The 25163-nt window shown below is 44.2% G+C and overlaps 1 protein-coding gene across 7 annotated transcripts in view; it reads left to right on the top strand.

Annotated features, from left to right (window-relative positions):
- PHACTR1 (phosphatase and actin regulator 1) overlaps positions 1 to 25163 on the top strand; it is a 545765-nt gene that overhangs the window by 469708 nt on the left and 50894 nt on the right. For all 7 annotated transcript variants that reach the window (XR_001364461.1, XM_014549553.1, XM_014549554.1 and 4 more), the window contains one exon: positions 10096 to 10417. Coding sequence is in view for 6 of the 7 variants with exons in the window: in XM_014549553.1 (XP_014405039.1) it covers positions 10096 to 10417 (322 nt within the window). In the remaining variant the exon portion in view is untranslated. The remainder of the gene's footprint in view (positions 1 to 10095; positions 10418 to 25163) is intronic.

Genomic DNA, 25163 nt, shown 5'->3' with positions numbered 1-25163 from the left:
TTGGTTATATATACAGTGGATTCTTGAACAATGCATGGGTGTGGGGTGCTGGCCCCCCATTCAGTTGAGAATCCACATTTAACTTTTGACTCCCTAAAAACTTAAGCTGCCCCTCAGTCTCTGGGGGTATTGGTTCCAGGACCCCTGCGGATACAAAATTCCGAGGATGCTGAAGTCCCCTAACTTAGAACAATGCATGCAGTCAGCCCTCTGTGTCCACAGACGCCCAACTGTGAATAAAAAATTATTTATTGAAAATATCTGCATATAATGGAGCCACGCAGTTCAAACCTGTGTTGTCCAAGGGTCAAATATATATTTTTTAAAAATAGGGTGGCAAAGTGACTACCATCAAGAGTGATCCTTGTAGTTCAGTGCATGCAATCTGATGAAAGGTTACTGGACAAGGCTGAGGCTTGAGCTGACCTTTAGAGCATGAAGGGCATCTATAGAGAATGAGGGAAGAGTATTCCAGGAAAGAAGACCCTGGATAAAGACTCAGAGGGGCCAACATCCGGGTCAGTGACCAGGTGGCTGAGCTAAGGTGGGCCCATCTCGGGATGTATTGAGAGAGGGTTCACTGGGGAAGGCATCCGAGGATTTAGATTGTATGCCTGTGGCAGTGGAAAGCCTGTAGAGGTTTTTGAGCAGGGGAGTGCTATGATTAAAACTAGCCTTTACAAAAGTTTCCTGGGTCACTGTGTAGACTGAACAGAAAGAAGCCATGGTGGAAGACCTGACAGAGAAGCCACCGAGGCCAGACCTATGCCTTGTTCTCCAAAATCACTAGTTGAGTTAAGTCGAACAGCTTGAGCCTATTTAAGAGGCTCCTCCAGTTGTTGAACTATGAGTTAACAAGCATCTGGCTGATAGCAGTGGGAAGAGAGAGAACAGAACATTAGATAAGACATTTTAAAGAAGAATTGACAGAATTTCTTAGCCAGCAGCACCCTTTAATTTATCTAATTAATGAGGGCACACTCCATTCATGCATAGCTTCAGCTCTGAGCCCTGAACTTGCGTAGCCTGGCATCCTCTGGACTCTTGATATTTGAGGGATGAAAATATGTAAACTAGCCCAATCTCTCTGGCTTCCCTCGTTCTTTCCCAAGAAGAGCGGACTTTATCTATTACCTGTAAACCTCACCTCCATATCAAATGGATAAAAAAGTCATCCTTACCATGTGTACTTGGTAGCCTCTTAAATATGACAAAGACAAAACAGGTACAGAAGCCTGAGGGCTATGATCCCGGTGCTGGGCTTTTGGGTTTAAACTCAATTAGACTTGCTTGAATTTCGTAAGTGAGTAATCAGTCATAATGAATCCCCATCACCATGAGGCAGCTACACTAACCCTGTGTTCTGTTACTAATTACCCGAGAGACATCTGAGCCATGTCAGAAGGAATTAATAAACTGAGAATTCTAGAGCTCTAAATTGAGACTTAGGAGTTTCAGCGTGTTCTCAGTGTCTTGTTCAGTTGACAATTTGAAAGGAAACACAAGACAATTTGAAAGACACCATGCCTTAGGAGTAGTGGTGAATTGTCTGGTACAATGCTGGCCTGAACTGGGCTACACCCAGGTACCCGATCAGGGGGAACGATGCATAAATATCTCTGCTTTGGTATTTGCTTCCACTTTATCAGGAAATTAACTTGGAGACTGTTTATCATACAAATAGTCTCTGTCCTTGAGCCAGGTACAGAGAAGCCCTCCTGCTCTCCCAAACTATTTCTTTGTTCTCCTACTGCCATCCTTTTCCATCTCATCTTGTCCAGCACCAGCATGCACGGTAGCATGTACTAAAGGTCAGGAATGGCCGGGCACTGCAGTCCCTTCCATTCTGGAAGTGCAGTGCCCAGCAGAGCTGGTTGCATAATGAATATGATCTGAATGAACGACTCTCAAAATGTATCCTTCTTGGAATGATGGCTGACTCTAGAGGAAAAGGGTGATTGAGACAAAAAAAACAACAACAACACTGTTTTCTTCCTTTCTAAGTCTTCCTCAGTCACCTCTCCAGACATCCTATCTCCAGAAGTCAAATGTTAGACAATGCACAAATAATCCATGCCTTCTGCATAAGGGACTTGCAATTGTGTGCCCTGCGAGTGCCATTTGAATAAAGGATGAACCTACATGGTAGCTGGCCTTTAGTCTGGCGTTCACACTTGGGTAGTAACAATGGCAGCTGCCAGATTTTAAAAACTTTACAACATACCATTCAGTCCTGTGAGGTAGGTACGATTATCATTATTTTGTACTTTTCCCAGTGGAGAAAAATGAAATTTAGAGAATTGAAATGACTTGGTCATGGTTACATACATAGTTGCTGGCAGAGATGGACTGGATCTATATTGTTGGACTCCAGAGCCCTAACTTACAACCATTAGTTTATACCATGTCCACCAAGATACATATTCTTAAAATAAAATCAAAATCATTTGCATTCTTTATGGTTAATTGTTGGGGTTTTTTTGTTTCTTTGTTTTTGTTTTGTGTTTTTTAATCTATTTAAGACCAAAACAATGATCCAGTCTTTCAAAAGTATGTTCTGAAGGCACTTAACTATAGAGGAGGACCTGTCAACAGTTGGGTCAGGTTTCAAAGAACATGCTAGAAGGAGACAGTCTATAAGATTCAAGAACGGGCCAGATGACATTGGAGCATTTGGCCACAATTCAGCAAAAAAAAAAAAAAAAAAAGGAAACTGTTGCTGATCCTTAAAAACAAGTCCTCCCGTGAATGTGAACCTGCTGAGGGCTTGTTTGCACTATCTTTAGAACCTCAACAACCAGGAAACCTGTATTATCAGAACTAGGTTGATTGCTAGTTTCAACATTACAAACTATTTGCAACTGCAAATTTACCTGACAAATGGCATCCATGCCCAGTGGTATTTTTCAGCCTCAATAGGTGTCTAATGAGAACCCTCTATCCAGTGCTTGTCAAGCCAAAGCCAATATTCCTGTTTACAGCTGTCTCTAGTTTTGCGGACACTGTCTACAATTACATTCCGATATGTAATTTCACTTGGTTTCTCTGTTGTTCTCTGATTCTGTCTGGCCATTGCTTTCCAATCCCCATCCACCGTCCTTATTCTCCTCTTCCTGCCTCCTCTACAACCCTACAAATCACCTGACTATTTTTGCCTCCCTCCTTGCTTTCCTACCATTATTCTACTCTGACAGTGGGAGAAAACTGATGGTTAGACCACTGTGACCTTGGACCTCATCTGTACCTTCAAATGTTAATGACTCCTAACCCAGAAGCCTCATGAAGTGGTTACAGGTTCACACTCTCTCAATAACTGATCCCTTGAAGGAATGGGAAACTTACCTGAGTTCACTCTTTATATCCATTTCTCCATACTTTCCCAGTCTTCATCTGTCTTCAAAAGGCAGAAACTCTTTTTTCAGTGCAGATACACACTATTGATTAAAACATTTTTAAAAGGGTGCTCTCTGCTTTGACCTCTATGATCAGGGTGAAATTGTAGCAAATATCTTTGTTTTTTTGTAGCGCTGTTAGGTTGGAGATTTAATTCACTTGGCACTTTTTTTAAACCAGTTTTAAGTACAGTCCAATAATGTTAAGGATAATCACCTTATTGTGCAACAGATTTCCAAAATTTTCTCATCATGCAGAATTAAAAATTTATACCTATCAAACACTCCTCTTTTTCTTTCTTCTCCCTTTAATTCCTGGTAACCAACATTTTAATTCCTGTTTCTATGAATTTGAATACTCCAGGTGCCTCAGATATGTGGAATCATACAGCATTTGTTCTTTTGTGACTGGCTTACCTATTTCATTCAGCGTAGTGTCCTTGAGGTTCACCCAGGTCACAGGTGCTGGCACTCCCCTCCTCTGCAAGGCTGAATGGAAGCCACATTCCAAGTGCCCACCGTGTGCGAGGCGCTCTGCCAGCCCTGATGTCATTCACAGAAAGTGTTCCCCCATCAGCTGTAGGAGTTGTAGGCAGCTGTAAACTGTAGGAAACAGTTCATATGGAGATGTATAAACATGGCTGTAAAGAAATTCAAATGGTAAGAGAGCAAATCATTTTGGAAGAATAAAAAAACAGAGAGTGTCATAAAAAAGGATGTATTTGGGACAGGCCTTAAAATGAGTACAAATGTGATGGGTAGGGATGGTAGAGGAGGATGCTGTGCAATGAGAAGCAGGGTCCACAGAGACATGTGAGTGTGAGGCATGGTACGTTTAAGAAATAGCACTCTCCTCACTCAGTCTCCCTCGGGGGCAACAGCATTTGTCATTGCTGCAGAAACAAACTAATATCATGTGTTTTTATATAGGTGATTTATAAATTTCAACAAAATACTTCTCTGTCAGATGTCTGTTCTCATGATTACAGGGACATCTACAGTTTTAACTCCTTGAGGGCAGTTTCCTGACAGTGAATATGTGTAATTTTACTTTTTAAAAAAAATCTCAACAACATAGATGGACCTTGTGAATATTATACTAAGTGAAATAAGTCAGTCAGAAAAAGCTAAGAAACATGGTTTCACTCATATGTGGGATATAAAACTGAAGCTTGTGAACACAGGCAGCGGTGTGGTGGTTGCCAGAGGGAAGGCGGTGGGGAGAAAAGGGGGGGCCTAATATATGGTGACAGGAGAAGAATTGACTTTGAGTGGTGGGCACACGGTGCAATATACAGATCTTATAACATAGAAACTCACTCCTGAAACCTATATGATTATATTGACCAATGTTACCCCAATAAATTTAATATGAATAAATAAATAAGCCTATAGTAAAATCTTCTAAAAAATTAAAATAAAATAAAAACTAATTTAACTGCTTGCTCTGCAAAGGTAACATGCCCCAGTGACTCTGCCAGCGAGTGACCCCATCCACACTGCCCAGCCCACTACCTTAGGGAGCATGTTCCTCTCACCTGGCATCCTCCCTGGTGGTCTTCGGAGGGCTCAGCTCAAAAACAGAAATGTTCCTTTGTGGAAAGTGGGTCTGAAACAAAGCCAGTTGCTGGTGCTGGAGCTGCATGTGCCCTAAGAGCCTGTCTGGAAGGTGTCAGGACAGATTCCTCACAAACGTCCGACACTTGCTGCAGTCCCCGTGTGCTGACCAGGCTTGGGAGAGCAGGCCAGGTTGGTGGGGACACAACTTCTTTGTTACTCTTGTTTCCCACCACACCATCCCTTTCACCACAAAGGGTCAGTCAATGCAGGTTGCCTTCACAGCATTTGACCAAGGACTGCCACAGAATCCCTAGGCTGGCCTGGAGAAATTGATGGAGCTCCTCTGGGTGTCTTTCTTTTCTTTTTTAATATATTTTTATTGATTTTTGAGAGGGAGAGAGAGATAGAAACATCAATAATGAGACAGAATCATTGATTGGCTGCCTCCTGCCTGCGCATTCCCTACTGGGGATCGAGCCTGCAACTCAGGCATGTGCCCTGACTGGGAATGGAACCATGACTTCTTGGTTCATAGGTTGATGCTCAACCACTGAGCCCTACCAGCCAGGCACTGAGTGCCTCTCTTGCAGCCAGGGGAGTCCGAGTGATACTGGACTCTTCTTTAAGTTCTTAGCACACGTCTTATGCCCTTTATGTCTGTAGCTAGGAAAGGAGACCAGAAGTTCTGACCTGCTGGAACCAGCAAATAACTGGGAAATTCTTACATCTTTTTTCATTAAGACACTAAGTGCTACTATCATTAACAAGTACATCTGATACATCAGCAGTTACAGATGGCTTCTGCAGCAGGTGTTAAGTAAGTGAGAAGAGAGGCTGGGGATGTGATCACTTAGCCCAGACTCATTCTACAGCCCTCTGGCCAGAGAACCGACTGCAGAAGTAATCTGAGGGTTTCATTTTCCTTGTCCAGAGCAGTGTCATGTTTGGAAATACAGCCCCCTTGGGTTTTATGGCTCTTTGACACTCACAGTTTGGGTTTATTTTCCTTGTTCTCTGGAACGGGTTGTTTTTGCTCCTTCCACTCCATCAACAGAGACAGTTTTATGAATACACTGCATCTTGATCGGTCTGGCTGTAGAGGACTCATCCATTTCTAAGTCAGCAAGCAGGGAGCTCTGTGCGCCCCCAGCAGGGCCAGCCACTGTCGTCATTGTTAATGCAAGAGGTAGAGTGAGGCCTCAGACAATTCATAAGTGTCACTCAGCAACTCAGTGAGGGGCTATCAAGGTAAAGGAGGTGTTTTTATCCCTGGATTTTTAGAGGTAAAAAAGCCTAAGTCCCCAAAAAAGGTTAGCCATCTTTCCCACCTAGTGAATCCAGGTTTTCTCACCTCCAGATCTGCATTCTTTGCCACTAGCTCTCAGTACCGATGCAGAGCCGCGCATGGACGCACACTGAGACCTGCACGGCCCCGCCTTTTGCCCTTCCTGCAGTTCTCCGTCAAACATGACAGACTGCAATGACGGTCCTTTGCAAGCCTCTTTGCTCTGCTGCTTGATTCACTTTCACCTGGTTTTTCCCTGCTTACCTTCAGGGGTGGGCAAAAGTGGGCTTACGGTTGTGAGTACATGAAATTCAGAGTGTTTTCCTTGTATTATTATTTATTCATGATTGTATTATTTTCCATACGAACAAGTGCATGCCTACTTTTGCCCTCCCTGTATAACAGAAACACTATACTCTCTGTTGCTTCCTTGGCTTCCATCTTCACACCCTAGATGAGAAGCATGAGGCCAGGTGAACTCTCACAGGTGTGGCAAGAACCTTGGTAGTCACACTGTGAATGCCTGTAGTGCTTTTTAATTCACAAAGCATGTCTACATTGTCTTGTCTCACCCTCACAACTATGCTAAGAATTTGGTATCTTGGAAAGAAAAGGTGGGTGGCATGCAGCACAGCACCAATCCATTCATCTCACTCTGTGGTTCTGACTACAGGAATGTCAGTGCCTTGCTGAACAGAAGTGAGTATTGGGATATGTTTATTTATCGTCTAACAAATGCATACATTTCCCATAAGGCAAAGCCAAAACCAGCAAGGAGGAGGACAGAGGGGTCTAATGCATTGAATCCACACTTAGGAAAAGCTAAACTTCTGATTAAGTATTTGTTGCTTGAGACAAAATTTCATTGTCCCTCTTAAATGTATGCTCGTGTGTAATGAAACAACCAAAAGGAAGATGCAGGCAGGAGAGAGGAAGAGAGGGTCCTCCGAGGCCCTAGCTGGTCTTTCCTGGGACAATAAACAACCATCTCCACTAACTTGGTCCCACTGGTCATTTCCTCCTTGCCTGTTTTGATAGAATTCCTGCATACATTTGGCTGTTTCTCCAATGATGAAGCCAAGTAAGCTTTGCTATGGAAGTATGATAAGTAACGCTGTGGAGGAGGGTGCGCAGGAAGTTAGAGCATCACAAGATGGACAGAACCCAATGTCATCACTGTGCCTTCCTGGGCAGACAGCTCCATGCCGCCTCCTGGCTCTGCTTTCTCCTGCCTAAGCATCTGAGCATCTGCCTACCATAGACAGACAGCTGGACCCACAGATGAGGGAATCATGGGTTAAGGGTCTCTAACGTAGAGCTTTAACGCTTCCAGACACATTGCATTTGCTAGGTTTGTGCTAAAACGTCAAAGAGCCCCAGGAATGCTTCCTTTAGTAACAGGAACAGGACAAAGGTGGTGAGTTTCTGCTCTCAGCCACTTTGGAATTAGCATCACTGTGTCCTGTGCATGGGGAGTGGTCGAACAGGATGAGCCTTTGGGGGAGAGCTTGGGGAGCCTTGTGGTTATGATTGATTCACATTTTGGTGTTAGGGGAGCCATCTCATCAGGCCCCTTGGAACCATAGGGCTTTTCTGTGTCACGGCTGTAGAATCAGCAGTTCAGTGTCCATGCATCCACAGCTGCATGATCCCAGAGCTGTGATCCATTTTATGCTCATTTCTGCCTCCTAGCCTACCTTCTGCGAAGGTGTGAATTCATCCCTCACAAGGGCATCATGGTTTCAGCTCTTTCTGTAAACATGTTTTCAGCCTCTTGCTGTGTGAGCTGGGCACCTGTTCAAGATGCTAAGGATATAATGACAAATTGTTCACGGTCTTTGTTCTCCAGAGGAACCGGCTATGTAAACAGGAGGCTCAGTTCGGAGTCTTCAGAGCGCAGTGACGTTGTCTGTAAAAGTGAGATAATAACAGTGTCCACATCACAGGCTTGTTGTGAGGATAAAATTGGTTAGAAATGAAAAGCATAGAACAACATGGGGCACATAATAGGCCTGGTGTAAGTGCTGGCTCTGATGACATACTGACAATGTCAGCACTGACATCCGCGTGCCCAAGTGGGTCCCGTGGGTGCAGGATGGAAGGAGTGATGTAATGATCACGGAAATTTTTCAGGAGAGGAAATTTTTGAGCTGGATCTTGAAGGTAGAGTAGGAATTGATCAAGAAGACAGAAGAGAGAAAGTTCCAATTTGAGGGAAAGTGACAAAGGCCCAGGGGTATGGAAATGCCAGGTGATTTAGGGAGCTCAGAGGTTCAGGAGTGAGGGCAGTGCCTGTGGGAACAGGAGTGAGGGTGGTGCCTGTGAGTTCAGGAGTGAGGGCGATGCCTGTGGGTTCAGGAGTGAGGGCGATGCCTGTGGGTTCAGGAGTGAGGGCGATGCCTATAGGTCAGGGTAAGAACAAGGCCTGATCAAAGGGAAGAGGGCCCTTGGTTTCTCTGTGAAATAGAAGAGGTGGCCACTGAGCATGGGGAGCCAGGGAGGACGGCAACCGTCCTGTGAGAATGTGAGGGACAAAGGCCACCTGGTAGGAGTGAGCTGGGGATGGAGACTCAATTAGGGGGTGAGCAAATAAGTGAAATCTAGGGGAGAAAAGCAGTACATGTGGTAAGAAAGGCTGATCAGAAGTAAGATGGGAGAGGCTATTTCCAACTGGAGGAACCGAGCAGACTTCAGGGAGGTGAAGTGTGAACATGAGGAGATGAACTGATCAGCAAGGAGACCGTGGGAGCCTTGAGTGCTCTGTCAAAGCTGAGCTTTAGTCCTAGGTCACTGGCAGGTTTTAAACTGAGGAGCGACATGGTCAGATTTGTGCTCTAGGAATGTCATTTTGGCAGGACTGCGGCGGTTATACTGCCACCCTCAAAGCACACAGATAGTTGGAGAAAAACCTAGGGCCTCAAAGACCAAGAGTTGAGCCCGGCACTGCTCCCAGCATGAGCACCAGGTGTGAAGTGGACTGTACTTGCCCACCTCTCTCCCTCCGCTGCCTCCTGGCCATGCAGCCTGCAACCAGAACAACTCAGCCATGCCTCCTCCCCCCAGCCCCTCCCCGTGCTAGATGATGTCCAGGAATGTAGGGTACAGCAGAAGACTGCAAGGTCATCCTAGAGACGCTATGAGGGCTGGTCTAACCCTAAGTGTCCCCCGATTCAGAGCATCTCTGGGAAGTTTCAGTGCCACTGTCATGGAACCAGGGGGTTGGGTGGGGGCCAGTTCCATCGGGCCCCTGAGTGCCTGTTGGAGCCTCCCTACAGTTTGAACAGCCCACCATGGATGCCATGTGAGTGGGTGGGCCAGGCCAGCCCCCGTGCTCACAGCTCACCCCCATACGGGGCACCAGAGCTCTCTGTGACAGCAGATCCTCCCAGGTGTAGAGATCATCCCCAGGTTACAGATGAGGGATGAGGGGATGGAGGGTGCATTGTTAAAGTCACCGGTGGAGTGGTATGCTGTTAGTAGACTTGAACCTAGGGCTGACTTCCAATATCTTGCCTGTTAGAAAGTGCCAACTGAAAGGATATGTTCACATCATGATAGCCAAGTTGTAAGCATCATGGGGCATCCTAGAGCAGGTCTCGAAGGTCCATGGGTTCCCCTGAGCATTCACATAATAACAGCTGTGTGGCAGGCACCACTAATGCCTGCGTCCCGAGGGCCCTTGCAGCCAGCACACGTTAAGCAGGAAAGGAGATGATGGGTGTTTGGTGAGAGCGCTCATCCTGCTGTGTCTTCAGTGGGTGCATTTTATCCCTGAAAGCCACAGCCCAAGGTAGGCATGTGCAACGTTCTGGGTTTCTTACCCCAAAACTCACACCTGTCTCTCACCTTCTGCCACAGATCCTGGAGCCCCTGTGAAATTGCCTTGTCTGCCAGTGAAACTGTCACCTCCGCTACCTCCAAAGAAAGTCATGATCTGTATGCCTGTAGGAGGGCCAGACCTCTCGCTGGCATCCTACGCAGCCCAGAAGAGCGGCCAGCAGGGTGGGGCCCAGCACCACCACACGGTCCTGCCGTCCCAGATCCAGCACCAGCTGCAGTATGGCAGCCTTGGCCAGCACCACCCCTCCGCCAGCGGCTCCCTCCCCATGCACCCCTCCAGCTGCAGGATGATAGACGAGCTGAATAAGACGCTGGCTATGACCATGCAGAGGCTGGAAAGGTAATGGGGCGCGGGGGACGGGTGGAGGATGGAGGATGTACTTGGCTGGGGAAGAGGGAGGAGAAAGGCTGGGTATTTGATCATGATACAGGGCTGTGAAGGCTACTGGGGGAAAAGTTTGAAAGTAAAATCAGACCAAAATCTGAATGTCAAGGAAAGTATAGGGAAAAAAACACACAAAAGAATCATGTTGGCCAATTGCCAAACTATGTAACAATCACATTTATCAAAAAGAAAAAGTGACATATATGTTAGCACATATTATATTTCTACTAGACGCCCGATGCATGAAATTTGTGCAAGGGGTGTGGCCCTCACAGCCCAGGCTTCGTCCGGAAGGTCATCCAGAAGGACGTCTGGAAGGTCATTCGGCTGTTGGGTCTAATTAGCATATTATGCTTTTATTATAGATAGGCCTTAACATTTCTTGAAAGTATAAACACATAGCCCAACCAGTGTGGCTCAGTGGTTGAGTGTTGACCTATGAGCCAGGAGGTCACAGTTCGATTCCTGGTCAGGGCACATGCCCAGAGTGTGGGCTCAATCCCCAGTAGAGGGCTTGCAGGGACAACTGATTCAATGATTTTCTCTCATCATTGATGTTTCTGGCTCTCTCTCCCTCTCCCTTCCTCTCTGAAATCAATTTTTTTAAAAAATTTTAAAGAAAGTATACACACATAATCATTAATAGTACTTACCCCTAGGTCAGGGAATAGGGGAGAAAATTGTTTGTTTTCCTATTTCATATCTTCCTGTACTGCTTAATTTTTTCTTTTATAGATATTACTTTTATGATATAAAAAATGCCTATTTGAACATAAAATAAGAAAATACGAGAGCTGGCAGAATGGCGATGGGAAACCAGAGGGATGGGAAAAGTGGAGAGTGCCCTGTTCTTGCCAGTGGAGGAGGCGGAGCACGGCAGTCTGCTTAGATGCGTGTGAGCCTCTAATGTTCAGCAACTGGTGCAGCCCCCCTTTCACTAGAATCTGCTTCCAATGGCATTGCTGGGGGATCTGCCCCGAGAAACCCAAGGGCAGGCCTTCAGCAAAGACCCTGATCCCCACCACCTGGGGAGAGCTCTCATGCTGGTTCTGAATGGCTCTGATGTGCGTGTGCGTCTGTGTGCATGTGTATGTGTGCACGTGAGCGCGAGCGGTACATGAGTGTTGTGTGTGTGGTGTGTGTGTGTGTGTGTGTGTGTGTATGTGTTTGTATTCAAACACCACCCTTCTTGTGGCCAGAGGTGCCTAAAATTTCCCACTATGATTCCCACTATGATTCCAAGGCGTGTTGCTTGACCTAGTTCCCTGGCCTGACAAGAAGAAAGTGGCGATCTGGTGGGAAGGGTGTGTCTGAGCTGGGACCCTTAATGCCTGTCCTAGGTTAGTGGGCTCTGTTAACTGGGCCCTACAGGAGGAAGATGGCACTGTGAGGTTCCAGCTGATCACCAGGCAGAGAGCCAGGGACGAGAAGGACACTTCAGGAGCTTTCTGGTGCAGCTAATAGGCCAAGCATTCTGTATTTGGGAAATTGTTGGCTCAGGGAAGTCACTGCCACTAGGTATGCTAACTTTATTGCGCCACATTAATAGCTACCTTCACAGAAGAACAAAAAAATGTATGTGGCCCCTTGTCATCATTTTCAACTACTGTTATGATAATGAGGACAATGCAAATTTAACATGTGGATGACACTTTTTAGTTGATAACACACCTTTGTTATCATCTGAATCCTCACACTACCTTGCGAAACTAAGTGGAGAAACTAAGGAAGGCTGAGTTCCCCAAAGCCAGCTACTCAAAGAGTGATCCGCAAACTGCTTGTTGCCCATCTGCAGCCAGAGAGATGAGAGCCAGCCTTTACACACGTTTATGACCATTTGACAGGCTAATGTTATGTCTGTTGAATCTTATAATAAAAAAGAATTTAACTTTTTATATTTATTATATTTTACAAAAACATCCATTTGTGATGGATTGAAAATTAAAATATGTAAATAAGCCAACCAACCAACAAAAGTGGCCCTGCCCCATAGACATACTGGCAAGCACTGCCCTCAGTAGTCCTTCAAGACCATGCCTTCCAGCCCAGGTCTTCCTGCTACACATCCAGAACTCTTTCTACTCTAGTGCAACTGCTTTCTCAAAGGCAGCTCATGGTCAGTGTAATTTCCTGTCCCCATGTCTACTATACATCCAGTAAGTTTTTATATCTCTTGGGAGCTTTAATCAACTGAAAAAGATACTTAGGACAGTATACTAGGAGGATATTGCTAAATACATTTCCACTTAAAGCATGACATTTTCAAAGGTTCTGTTGAAAGCACTGCCCAACAAGTTACACAGTGTTCCTTGGTTCAATAATTTCTGTGTATTCATAGAATATTTCAGTTCACTGTAGATCAATGGGTAGGTTTGTTGATCTAAACCGAGGCAGGTTCTTTATCAAAATGAAACCTTGAGAACAAATCAGGGTGGTGGGAGGGGAGGTGTTGTGATATTATGGGAGGTGGGGGTGGACAGGAAGACAGCATGACTTGGCAGCTGAGCCTAGGCAATCCCCAGGCTCTTCTTACCTCCTCTGTCTCCTCCCACCTCATCCGAGGTCAAGGCCTAGGGTTGTTCTGATAGACCAGCCAGGACATAGGGCATGAATGCATATATCATTTTAGCAAGGTGGCCCTTCAGAAAAAGGAAGCCTTTATTCCCAAACAAATACAGATTGGGAGATTTTTCTGAGCATCCACATTGTCTTCCAGGAGTCCTGACAGGACTTGGGAGCAGAACAAGGTCACAGGCCACCTGTCAGTTGAGTGCGGGAACTGCCACTATCTCCAGTGATGTTGCCATTTTTTTATTTTCTAAGAATTCTCCCTGTCAACATGACTTCATTCTTGTTCTTACCAAGTTTAATACAGAATAGAACAGTTATTTTCTCTCTTCTAGCAATTTCCAGTAACCCCAAAAAATACCACGAGAAGAAAGAAACATTACCAATCACTTTGGCACTCTGCCTCCAAAGGCCGAGTCCCAGAATGTCACCTGTAGGGCGTTAGCCCAGACTTCCATTACGACTCTAATGAAACACTATAGTTAACAAGAAAATTTAATGAAGAATTAAACAGCTTTAATATCTGACTTCAGAAACCATACGTTTGAATCAATGGTCATATTTTAATTAAAATGGACCTTGAGGACCAGGCAAGCAGCCCACCATTGCAGTGTTCCTGATCATTTGTCTTCTGGTCTCTTAGAGAAAGGGAACCTCCTTAGGTCCCAAGATAACCCAATCCATTATCAACAGGTCTGATTATTACAAAGTTCTTTATTACATTCAGCTAAAAGGTTTACTTATTATAACCCCCAGTCTTATTTCTAATTTTCTTTTACTGTGAAAGGCTTTCAAATTCTTGAAGATAACCACCATTTACTTTATCTATCTTCCCTCTTGTATACTAACAATCCCAAGTTCATGTAATCATGTATTGAGATGGTTTCTAGACCCTTTACTTACTTATATTTTCCCAAGATTTTTAAAAATCTGTTCTAATTTGTATGAGGTTCTCAATCATTACCCTAATCTGAACCCTGCTTGATGACATGAAAAAATGACATGTTAGATAGGGACAACATTGACTCACCAGATTTGATGGGACAGTGCTGAAGGACAGATCTAGAGACTGGCTGAAGCAAAGTTAGAGAGTTCCATATTTATTCAATGTTACAGGGCTGCCCTAGGCAGTGTGGCCACGATGGAGGCAGCCCCTCACCATGGCTGAGTGCATGGGTTCCAGAATCTAACCGCCAGGGTTTCCGTCTCAGAGATGTCACTTCCTTTTGCCTTCGATTCCTCGTGTTTAAAACAGGAATATTAATAACAACCTCATTAGAGTTGTTTGTGAAGAACAAGTGACTTAATTCAAATCACTCATCTTATTGAGTAGCATAGCAGTAAGTGTCCAAAAAATAGTGTCCCATAAAAATATATACACATTTTAACAGCTGATAGCTCGATTTTGAAAATGAAATGTATTTAAATAAATATTGTCTTTATAGTTATTTAAAGTGTGTATACATTTTTTGGAGCACCCTATAATTTGGAGCAAAATTTTATAGCGCACAAAAGTTGCCTGCAGCCCAGCCAGCATGGCTCAGTGGTTGAGCATTGACCTATAACCAGGAGGTAATGGTTCAATTTCAGTCAGGGCACATGCCCAGGTTGCAGACTTGATGCCCAGTAGGGAGTGAGCAAGAGGCAGCGGACCAGTAATCCTCTCTCATCATTGATGTTTCTATTTCTCTCTCCCCCTCCCTTCCTCCCTGAAATCAATAAAAATATATTTTTTAAATTGCCTTTAGTGCCCCTAAAAGGCATATTGCAAATCTATCTTATTGTAGATTTTGTTTGTATCAGTTTCCTCAAATTAGATTGTTTTCATTTGTTTTCTCTCTAGTGATAATTCATATCTTTTTTGAAGATGACATTTAATCATCTCAAATATTATGCGATATTTACTTTTAATATCTGCAGTAAGCTCTGTGATCTAGTTGGTATCAATCTAGGAATTTAGGCTTCAAATCCTAATCAGCCACTATTTTCATTCCCATCTTAATTCAGTTGATCAGTTCTACTAGCTGGGAATTAAATTACTACCTTCAAGAATATTGAGAATATAATAATTTCAAAATTGGACAGAAAAAATTGAAATCAGTAGTCCCTAAAATTCCTTCAATCTCTACAATTCTCTTATTCCATAAATATTTTAGGCCTTTCAAAGAGTGCACATCATTCATTATCCTAGTATAAATACATTTCATGGTGACAATGACTTTTCTTCATGTGGCCTCAAGGATCACAGGAAATTCTAACAATGAATTCTTGGTCCTGAATTTGATGGGTTTCTTGTAGCCCTAACAGTCTGACATTTGCTGCATTGGCTCATGTTAATGACGTTTCCACCTGCAAATAAGAGTGTCCAAGGATGATAAGCAGAGGTGCATTGGTGCCCTAGCAAGAACTAACTCTGAATGGCTGAATGTTACTTGCTTGTGAAGCGGCATATTTGAAGAAGTTCAGCATTTTGTTTATCATCATGCAAATGGCATACATTTTTAAGTGAACTATGTTTTCAGGGAAAGATTCCTTTTTCTTATGTTGATGACCATCTCTTTAAAATCTGCAGTTCTGGTTAGACATTTGTCCCTAACTCTTTAAGGTCAGAGTTTTATCAGCCTCTTCCTTGAGGTCAATTCTTTGAGTTTAAAGCATATATTTATTCTCTGTAAGTGGCTTCCTGTAGTTACTGTTTTACCGTTTAACTGCTATTCCAAGGGGCATGATGAGATTTCAGTACAAAGTTCTTTCACTCTGAGCAAGAGAGATTGTCCCCTGCAAGGTTGGCAAGCAGACTGATTGGAGGAAGGTGAAAATGAGACTATATAAACCATTAACATCCTTTGAAGAATTAAGAGGATTACTAGTAAAAAGGAAGTGTATTTTCAAAAGAGAGAGAGAGAATCCACACCTGAATTCCTATGTGTACATCAGTTGAAATCTGCCTTGCCCAATGAATAGTGATTCTTTGATCTTACAAACCATTGTCCAGAAAGATTTTACAGGCCAGAAATATAAAAGCGGTAAAGGAAGTGTTTTTAATAAACTAACAAATAATATTTATAACAACTGGTTTATTGCCAATGTTTAAGCCCATCCCTGCTAAAACAGCAACTACCCGCATTGGTGTTATTTAAGCACAACAGCACCAGCATTATCCTCTGATCTCGCAGTGGCCTGTGAGGTGGGCAAATAGGTTTCTCCATTTCACTGACCAGGAACTGGAGACCCAGATGCACACTTAGTGAATGGCCCAGCTGGGACTCAAACATCAGCCTCCTCACTCCACTTCCTGCCCTCCTGGCACCACCATCCAACCAAGCGTGATCTAGGACGTTGGCTGATGTCTAGGGATAAAGTCTTGTGAAAGAGCCACCACTGTGTGGCTCCTCCATCAGAGATGGGGAATGCAGGGAAGGGTGGGCTAGTGGGCAGACTCTGCATGTCTTATTGTGTTATTCATCACATCCCAAGTCCAGGCCATATTTCAGAAATGTGGGTCATTCGTCCCTGCAAGGACAGAGTAAGGGTGTGAATGAATTAATTTGAATTCATTACCACTGCTAGAAAAAGAAGAAGCTCAAAACACATTCTCTACTCCAGGACGCTCAGGACCCCAGTCTTTATATAGAAGGGCATAGTTTCTTGCTGACAGAAATCCAACAAAACACAAAGGCTCTAATATTGAGTTTTAATCTCAGAAGGCTAATCCTAGGCTGTGATGAAACATAGTGTGTGCCTGCTGTCCTAAAATAAAGCTGATTAACTCTGTTCTTGGGTTGCAGTGTTATTTCTGTCATTTTTCAGCCTCAGCCTCGGGCACTGCAATTTGTAGCACAGTTTCTCACACATTTTTGGTCTCTCAGAAGAAAACGGCTGATTGTTCTCTCTCCCCTCTGAAAACTCCCTTCATCGCTCGTGCAGACGAAATTATAAAAACTGGTCCTCTTGAACTTTAATTTCATTTTCCTTGTCATATTTGTATATAATACATTTTCTCTGTCCTTTGAAGAGATTAATGTCTTTTTTTTTCATTTTCACAATGTTGCATTTGAAATTAGACACCTGAAAGCAACGTTCCTTTATTACACAATTTTCTTTAGAAGTGATGGCGAAATGGTTCCCAGGTATTTTCAGTGAAGATTAAGGATTTAAAATGCACAGTGTTTTTTAATTTCAAAACCTGCCCCTGATTTTCTACAAAAGTATCAAAGGAGTTTGATCATCTGTAATCCCCGCCCACTTTGAGTCACCTGCTCTACTCTGCATCTGCCTGTTGCCACGCAAAACCTGCCCCTGATTTTCTACAAAAGTATCAAAGGTGTTTGATCACCTGTAACCCCGCCCACTTTGAGTCACCTGCTCTACTCTGCACCTGCCTGTTGCCACCTGATGGAGATAAAGCCAGGGTTATAAAGCTCCCTGAAAAGGGACCAAGTGTTGTCATGACCTTGAAATGTTGTAGATGTCTTGGCCTTCATTTCTTTATGAATTATTAAAAATAAGCTGCCTGTCCCTCACTCATAATAAACAGGAAAGGTAGAGATGCTTAGCAGTGTGACTATATAAATGTAGGGAACTGGGGGAATGTTAAGGGGATCTGAGAGGGGCCCTTGTTCTTTCCATCTGTGTCTCCTACTCAGTTCAGAAGAGTTGAAGAAGAGAGTTGAATTTTCCAAACAGAGGACTCATTACATGTTATTCATGATGGAGCAGTACAGAGGGGAGGGAAGAAAGCGTCTCACTTCCCTGGCATGTCATGGGACATAATGAAGAAGAGAGTGTGGAATGCATGCTTTTGATCAATTGAAGACAGCCATTTACTCTCCAGCTTTCTGAAGTCTTCTATTTTTAGTATATCTCCTGTAAGTAGCACCCTCCTGTTTTAGGTAAACAACTGTTTATCCTTTGCTGTTCTTCCATCATTTTCATGAAGGAAGATATTCAGGCTGTGGCATCCTCTAGGGAGACAGGGAGGACAAAACAAAGTCCACCTCCTTGAGAGGTTACCTTTCAGTGGAAGAAATAGATGATAAGCCAGTGACTGTTACATTTTGTACAGTGGGGACAGGGAACTGAAGAGAGAGAGAGGAGGGGGGTAGCTGGGGGGCCGAGAGAGAGAGAGAGAGAGAGAGAGAGAGAGGCTGGGGGGGCGTAAATGGTGATGTCTTTCTATCCTAAAGAAACACATCATTAATGCGGCCACAATAAACCCACTGCACTCCTCCTCACTGACAACACTCCATTATCCAGGGCTGGGCTAGCCAGCTCTGTAATTATTCTCTCCTCTCTCGCATCCTATTCTCTCTGCACCCCTACTTGCCCCCAGCCACATGCCGCTCACACTAAACCTGCTGTATGGCTCCAGCCCAGAATTCAGACCCACCTCTGTTCCACAGTAGCCTTAACCCAGGGCTCCTCACAGCAGAATTCATAGTGAAAGAGTAGTCGAGTTCTGTGAGCATCTGTGCTTTCCCTTATACAGATAATTATTATATTTCATGTTGTTTTGAATTTGTGGTGCATAAAATCAAGATAATAACAATACTGTTCCTACCTGCATGTTTTTGTGAAGAGTGAGATAATGAACATGTACAAAGCACTCTGACAGGCCCCGTAGGGAACAGCGTGTTAGCTACTGCAGTGGTTTGCAGGATGCCCTGCTCCTTCCTCCTGAGCTGTGTAGCCCCGCTATGTGGAGTAGAACGGAAATATCCCACAGCGGTGCAGCTGTCCAACATCTTGTGAATGTCATGAATGCCCTCAGGTTTTTGCATGCTCATTCCTGTTACATTTGTCAGGAAAATTATATCATTTGGAGCTACCAAAAGGGGAACAGAAGTTCATTTTTCTCCCTCTGGAATAATTTAGGAGTCTTTGATGTTTATTTAAATTCATTATAGAATGTCACATAAGAAGAAGCCTTATGGTTCTCTTTTACCTTACAAAGCAGCCTTACTCTGGACAGTCCTCACTGAAGGGGCCCGACAGCCTGTGAGTATAGAATTGGAAAATGGAATAACCTTAGGCTCTCTCTTTTACATCTGTGCTCACACAGCTGGTCCTGGGACCCAAGGCATTCTTCCTTACATAGACCTCTTTGGATTATCTTCTTAGAAAAAACTCTAGATCACTATTTCCAAAACCTTAATTCTTCTTTCACAAGGATACTTTCCCTGCAACAGCAAGACCCTCAGGAACAGGGATGATTTTAGTGAATTAAATGATGAGAAATGCAATATGACATCTTCTGATTCCAAGAGACTTCAGCCCAAATACTGAGCTGACTTTTCCATCAGTTCCAAAAACATGCACAAAATGGGACTGGGATATGAAGGTAATTAATAACCAGCCTCTGTCTTCAAAGTCACTAGGGGCAGGGAGCAAATGCGTAGACACATAATTATAACACAATGTGACAGGTGCTGTAATTGAGGTGAGAATGGAGATGTGGAAACACAGAGAAGAGCTTATTTTCATTGGGAAAGTTAGGAAAGACTGTTCATAAGAAATGGCATGTGAGCTGTCCCTGAAGTGCGGTAGGATGCTTCCAGCCAAACTCAGAGGATAGGCTAAGGCGGAGCGATGGCAGGAGCAGAGGGAGGAGGCAGGGCGCTCACCGTGTGCTTGGGAAGTGGCAAGTGGCCCTCTGTGGCTGACACACTGGGCAATCAGTAAAGAGCCGTAACAAAGGAGACTGAAAGGAATTGTGGGGTCAGGTGATGAGGCCCCCCACTCCATGCCAAAGAGGATAGCATTCATCATTTACAGTGAGACCCTTCAGAGATCTTCACTGGGAAGATGGAATGATCAGACCTGTTTGGCAACAGTTGAGAGTGGACTGGGTGCTGGGGGGTGGGGGGTGGGGCAGAGAGGAAGGTTCTGGAAGAACAGCAAGGTCTGAGCCACTACAGCACTGCTGCTTCTGCATGGGTGGTGTGGTGACATCAGTGGGAGGCCAGGTGCTGTAGTCCTGCTGCCCCTGTTTGGTAAGGCCTGCATCCCTCCAGCTGCGACCGTGGTCGTGGACCTCGTTTTTCCTCTCTGAGATGGGGGGAATCCAGCACCCCATTTCCTAGGGTTGTTGTGAGACCTAAATGGATCAATAGAGGGTGTAGTGTCAGCACTTAAAAACATTAACTTTTTCATCACTGGGTACAGCAATCCAGTACACATTAAGGAAGATTCCACATAGGTCAGGATGAGGGGCGTTACATCTACCTCTGGTTTTAGTACCTGGTCAGCCACCAGGAAGAGGAACAGAACACGACCCGCATGCTATGAGAGCCCCTTGAATCTCAGGTAAAGTGAAAGTTGATGTGAAGGGTCTCCTGATTACATGAATCAGCTTTTCCTCAGGGCTTGGCAGGTGCTCTGGAAGATGCAGTGACAGAGCATCATTCTGTAAATCACCAATCGGGGCAACGTGCTGAGGAAAGCTGTTGTGCTCAGGAGTCAGGCTGGTGATCTTACGTTCAGTAGTACCTGGTCAGCCACCAGGAAGAGGAACAGAACACAACCCGTGTGCTATGAGAGCCACTTGAATTCCAGACAAAGTGAAAGCTTGACTTCAAAGAATTTTGATGTGAAGAGTCTCCTGATTACATGAATCAGCTTTTCCTCGGGGCTTGACAGGTGCTCTGGAAGATGCAGTGACTGAAGCCACCAGAGCATTATTCTGTAAATCACCAATCTAGGCAACGTGCTGAGGAAAGCTGTTGCACTCAGTAGTCAGGCTGGTGATCTTATGTTCGAGGACTAGACCAGGGCTGCAAGTAACTGACTCAGTGGGATGCTCATAGCATCAAATTGTTGGTACAGCCCCAGCAATAGTCTGAGACACAGCAAGCCCGGAACTTAGGAGACAGGATCTGGACACATGTCATCATCCTGCTAATCCTGTGAATTCCTCACAATCAGCACCAAAGCTTCTTTAGAAGTGACTTTTGTGCTACAGCTCTGAGAATGCAGTGCATGGCACAGCCATTGTGGATACTCTAGGCTGTAGTTCCCCAATGGGCAGTTCCCCTCCCCCAAAAGACTTTGGCCGTGTGGTGATATTTTTGGTTGTCACATTAGAGGAGAGGCCACTATCATCCAGTGGGTAGAGACCAGCGGTGCTGGAAACATGCTACAGTGTACAGGACAGCCCCCACCACAAAGAATTGTCTAACCTGAAATGTCAATCATGCTGCAGGTGAGAGGGTCTCCAGGCCATCACTCACCCAAGTGTGATGTATGCATCAATGGTGGTACACAAAGCAAGCTTAGCACAGCCTTTTATAAAAGATTTAATAGTCATTTCATTTAACCGTAAGTTATAAACACATAATTAGCATATGAAGTCTATGATTACAAAGATATTATTGCTTAAGATGAGGCTAAATTAGTATTTAAGTTTTTTTAAGTGTTGATTTAAAAATACAACATACATAATAGTGTAACTGAGCTTCAGACATGGCACAGACCAAAAACACACTAAGGAGTATGCCTATGATCAAGGGTTAGGAATCCTGGTTTAGACCAGGAGTCAGAGAACTTTTTCCATAAGAACCAGAGAGTAAATATTTGACGATCTGTGGCACGTATTCAACTCTGCCATGACAATGGGTCAGCAAGTGACTCCTCTCACCATCCTGACCGTTATAATCCAGTGTCTAAGATGAATCCTTTAAACTCTTTGCCCCAGGTATGGCCTGACCATGGTGGGGTAGAACACTATTACTTACCCTGGATAGCAAGATTTAAAATATTTAAAAAGTAATGATGCCCATTTTTACACGTGTTGTTCGTTCTCTTCACCTTACATGTGTACAATTAGTGGGGTTTGTGTTGAATCAATGTACACAATCTTACAAGTAGCATAATTCAGTTTTTGGATATAATGCATTGAAGCAGAGTGCGTTCAGATTCTCTTCTTTCTTTATTCCCAGTGTCCTCATGCACCTATTTGTTACCCCCTTGGAGCCTCTATTTCCTGCTTAATAAAATGAGATAATGACACCTCTCCTGCAGAGTTATTAGAAAGATGAAATGAGATGCTGAATGTGAACGCTTCTAGAACAGTAGGCAAGATGTTCAATAAATGTTCATTCCCTCCTTTCCTTCTCTGCCCCTGTTCTCCCACCTATTGGATCAGGATGCCCTTTCCATTATTAAAGCCATTGATTAAAGTGGCAACCAAGTCAGGGACACCCACAGCCCTGTAATACACCACCAGATGCCCCCCTGAAAATTAAAAACAGATCTCTTAATACCCTGTAAAAATGATTTGTCAACCACTTACAACTGCACCTGAGTATCGATGGTCACAGCCCATATTTCCTCCATTCAGCAAAAACAGTGAGCAATTACTGGGTGTCCAGTTTGTGTCAGGCATGGTGCTAGGCATCTGCTACAAACATGCATTAGACATGGTCCCGGTCCCTCAAGCAGCCTACAGCTTGGTTGAGGAAGGAAAGATAGCAAGCAAACAAATGTTCCCAATTTTCACTATTGCAGAATCTCCCAGGAACACAGGCAACATGTTGCCTGAGCCAGTTATTAAAAGGTAAATAGAAATTAGGGTGAAGGTGGAATGGGAGCACACTCCAGGCCAAGAGTGTGCAATGCATTGTTGTGCGTGACCAAGGAGGAAATTGTATGGGGACAGAGGCTGGGTTCATAATATGGGTCAAATTTTGTGAGGCATTGCATGACTGCTTCTGGGTTTTTACTTTCCTTCAGCAGTGAGACCTTTCACGTAGAACACAACACCTTCTAGGTGACAACTCCAGTGTATAAAACCGGCATTGCTAAGACTGACGTTCAGCTGTGTGTTCTCCTTCCTACCCACAACCAGGTTGGAGGCCAAGTGTATTAAGGGGCTACACTGAGTTCCTTGCCTTGAATAGTATAGCTCATGATGTGTTCACTGGATTTTCTATTTGTCGCCCTTGAAGCAGTGGTTGGAGATAGGGCAGGCAGAGTTGTAACAGTGAGACTAGATCTGAGTTTTAGAAAGTTGCTCTGACAGAGGTGTGGAAACTAGACTGAAACTGGGAGTGTTTTGAAACCACTTGGAAAGCCATTTCTATAAATAACAAGTGAGGGTCTCCATAAGGGCATGGCCAGTGGATAATTTAACCAATAGTAAGTGGCAAAATTTGGAGTCAGATTTATATCCTAACTCCTGAATCTGAGGTCGCTTAATCACCTCCCAACCTCCTCCTCAGCCAACCCATCGCTCACATCTGTCTTTTCTTGCTCTCCTGTGCTTCTCCAGAGTTACCAGCTAGACGAGCTCATCTGGGTGTTTGTCCTCCTTCCCCTCAGAGTTGGCAGTCAATGGGTATTTATGAATAGAATATTTAAAAACCCTTTTGGTGGATTCACCTAACTTCCTAGAAAACACCTTTTCACCCTTATGGGAAAGTAGACATTCTTTTTTCTTTATTCCTTTTTTTTTTCTAGAGATGAAGGGAGAGGGAGAGAGAGATAAAAAACCTCAAAGATGAGAGAGAATCATTGGTCAGCTGCCTCCGCACACCCCCCACTGGGGATCAGCCTGCAACCTGGGCACGTGCCCTGACAAGGAATCGAACCTTGACCTCCTCGTTCATAAGTCAACTTTCAGCCACTGAGCCATGCTGGCCAGAAAGTAAACATTCTATCATGTGCTAGAGTCACACCTCAGAAAGATGACCTTATTGGCCATGTGAGGTCCCAGCTGGGTCTATAGCACCCCCACAGGCAGTCGCTGATCTCCATGGCTGGTCCCCATTTCACAAAGCTAGTAGGTCACATGATACCTAGTACCTGCCTAAGCACCTGGGGGATCAGCCTTCCAATCCCATTCTACTCAGACTCACACTCCCTCATGTCTTTGAGGGAAGAGAAACCATAGTGCCCTGTTGATCACAGCTTTGTTTTTTGGTCTTCCTTTGCATAATATTTCTCCTTTTTTGGTCTTCTTGAGGCACTTTGGAACCCTTTGCCTTAAGGAATTTATACATTCTGCTTTCCAACTCTTTTTCCCACCAAACATAAATATCTATGGGCTGCTTTTTATCCCTCAGATCTAATATTCTCAGCTCTGTGCCTTTGTTGGAGCCATTGTTAATTAATTTATAGCTTAGGGAGAGGAGAAGACAGGTGGGGCAAAGCATGAGCCATGGAATTACATTTCTGCCTCCTCTGTCCCTGCTTCCTCTAATACCCAATGTAGAATCCCAAGCAGAATTGGGATGCAGTGCGTGTGGTTGCCTGAACGAGGGGCGCCTTGTGAGGTGGGGCACTAGTGCTGCCAGTCAGTCACCTTTCAGTCAACTGTTATATTTGTCACCCAGACACCATCTACCATGTTCTCCACCTTCCTGTGCTCATGACCATTTGTATTGAACTAAATGGAAAATGGACCCCTTTACCTGCTCATCCTATATAATAAAAGGTTAATATGCAAATTGACCAAACAGTGGCACAACCAGTCCCTATGATGTGCACTGACCACCAGGGAGCAGGCGCTCAATGAGGAAGATGCCCCCTGGTGGTCAGTGCACTCCCACAGGGGGAGCAAAGCTCAGCCAGAAGCCAGGCTCACGGCTGGCAAGCGCAGTGGCCACTCCCACCTTCACGGCAGCACTAAGAATGTCCGACTGCTGGCTTAGGATGTCCAAGAGGGCACAGGCTGGGCTGAGGGACCTCCTCCTGCCCCCCACCCAGTGCACAAACTTTGTGCACTGGGCCTCTAGTGTCTAATAAATGCTGTATTTTTGTAAATATTTGATTTAATCTTAGTAGTTGAAGGGCTTTTTTTTAGTTGATTGAATTCATTGCCTTGAATGTCAAAGCTCATAATGTGTTAACTAGATTTTCCATTTGTGTCACTGAAGAGTTATGTGAAAAATATAAAGAGCAAAACAGCGCTTTGGAAACAATGGAAGGAAGAAAGTTAATTGAATTTAAATTAGACATAGCAATAATTTAAAGCATAATTGAAAGTTTAAAAGGAGCCTATCATGCATTCATATGTCATGAGTAAGATTTTTCTTTTGTATAAAAATATTTTAATGTGAATTCATTGATATATAGTATAACCTCACACTCCATTATTTTATGAATATCAAACACTTTTGGATGGTAAATGTGTTGA

This window comes from Myotis brandtii, unplaced genomic scaffold (assembly GCF_000412655.1).
Source record: "Myotis brandtii unplaced genomic scaffold, ASM41265v1 scaffold56, whole genome shotgun sequence".
Lineage (NCBI taxonomy): Eukaryota > Metazoa > Chordata > Mammalia > Chiroptera > Vespertilionidae > Myotis > Myotis brandtii.
The sequence above is the reverse complement of the archived record's forward strand: the minus strand, read 5'-3'. Positions and strand labels throughout refer to the sequence as shown.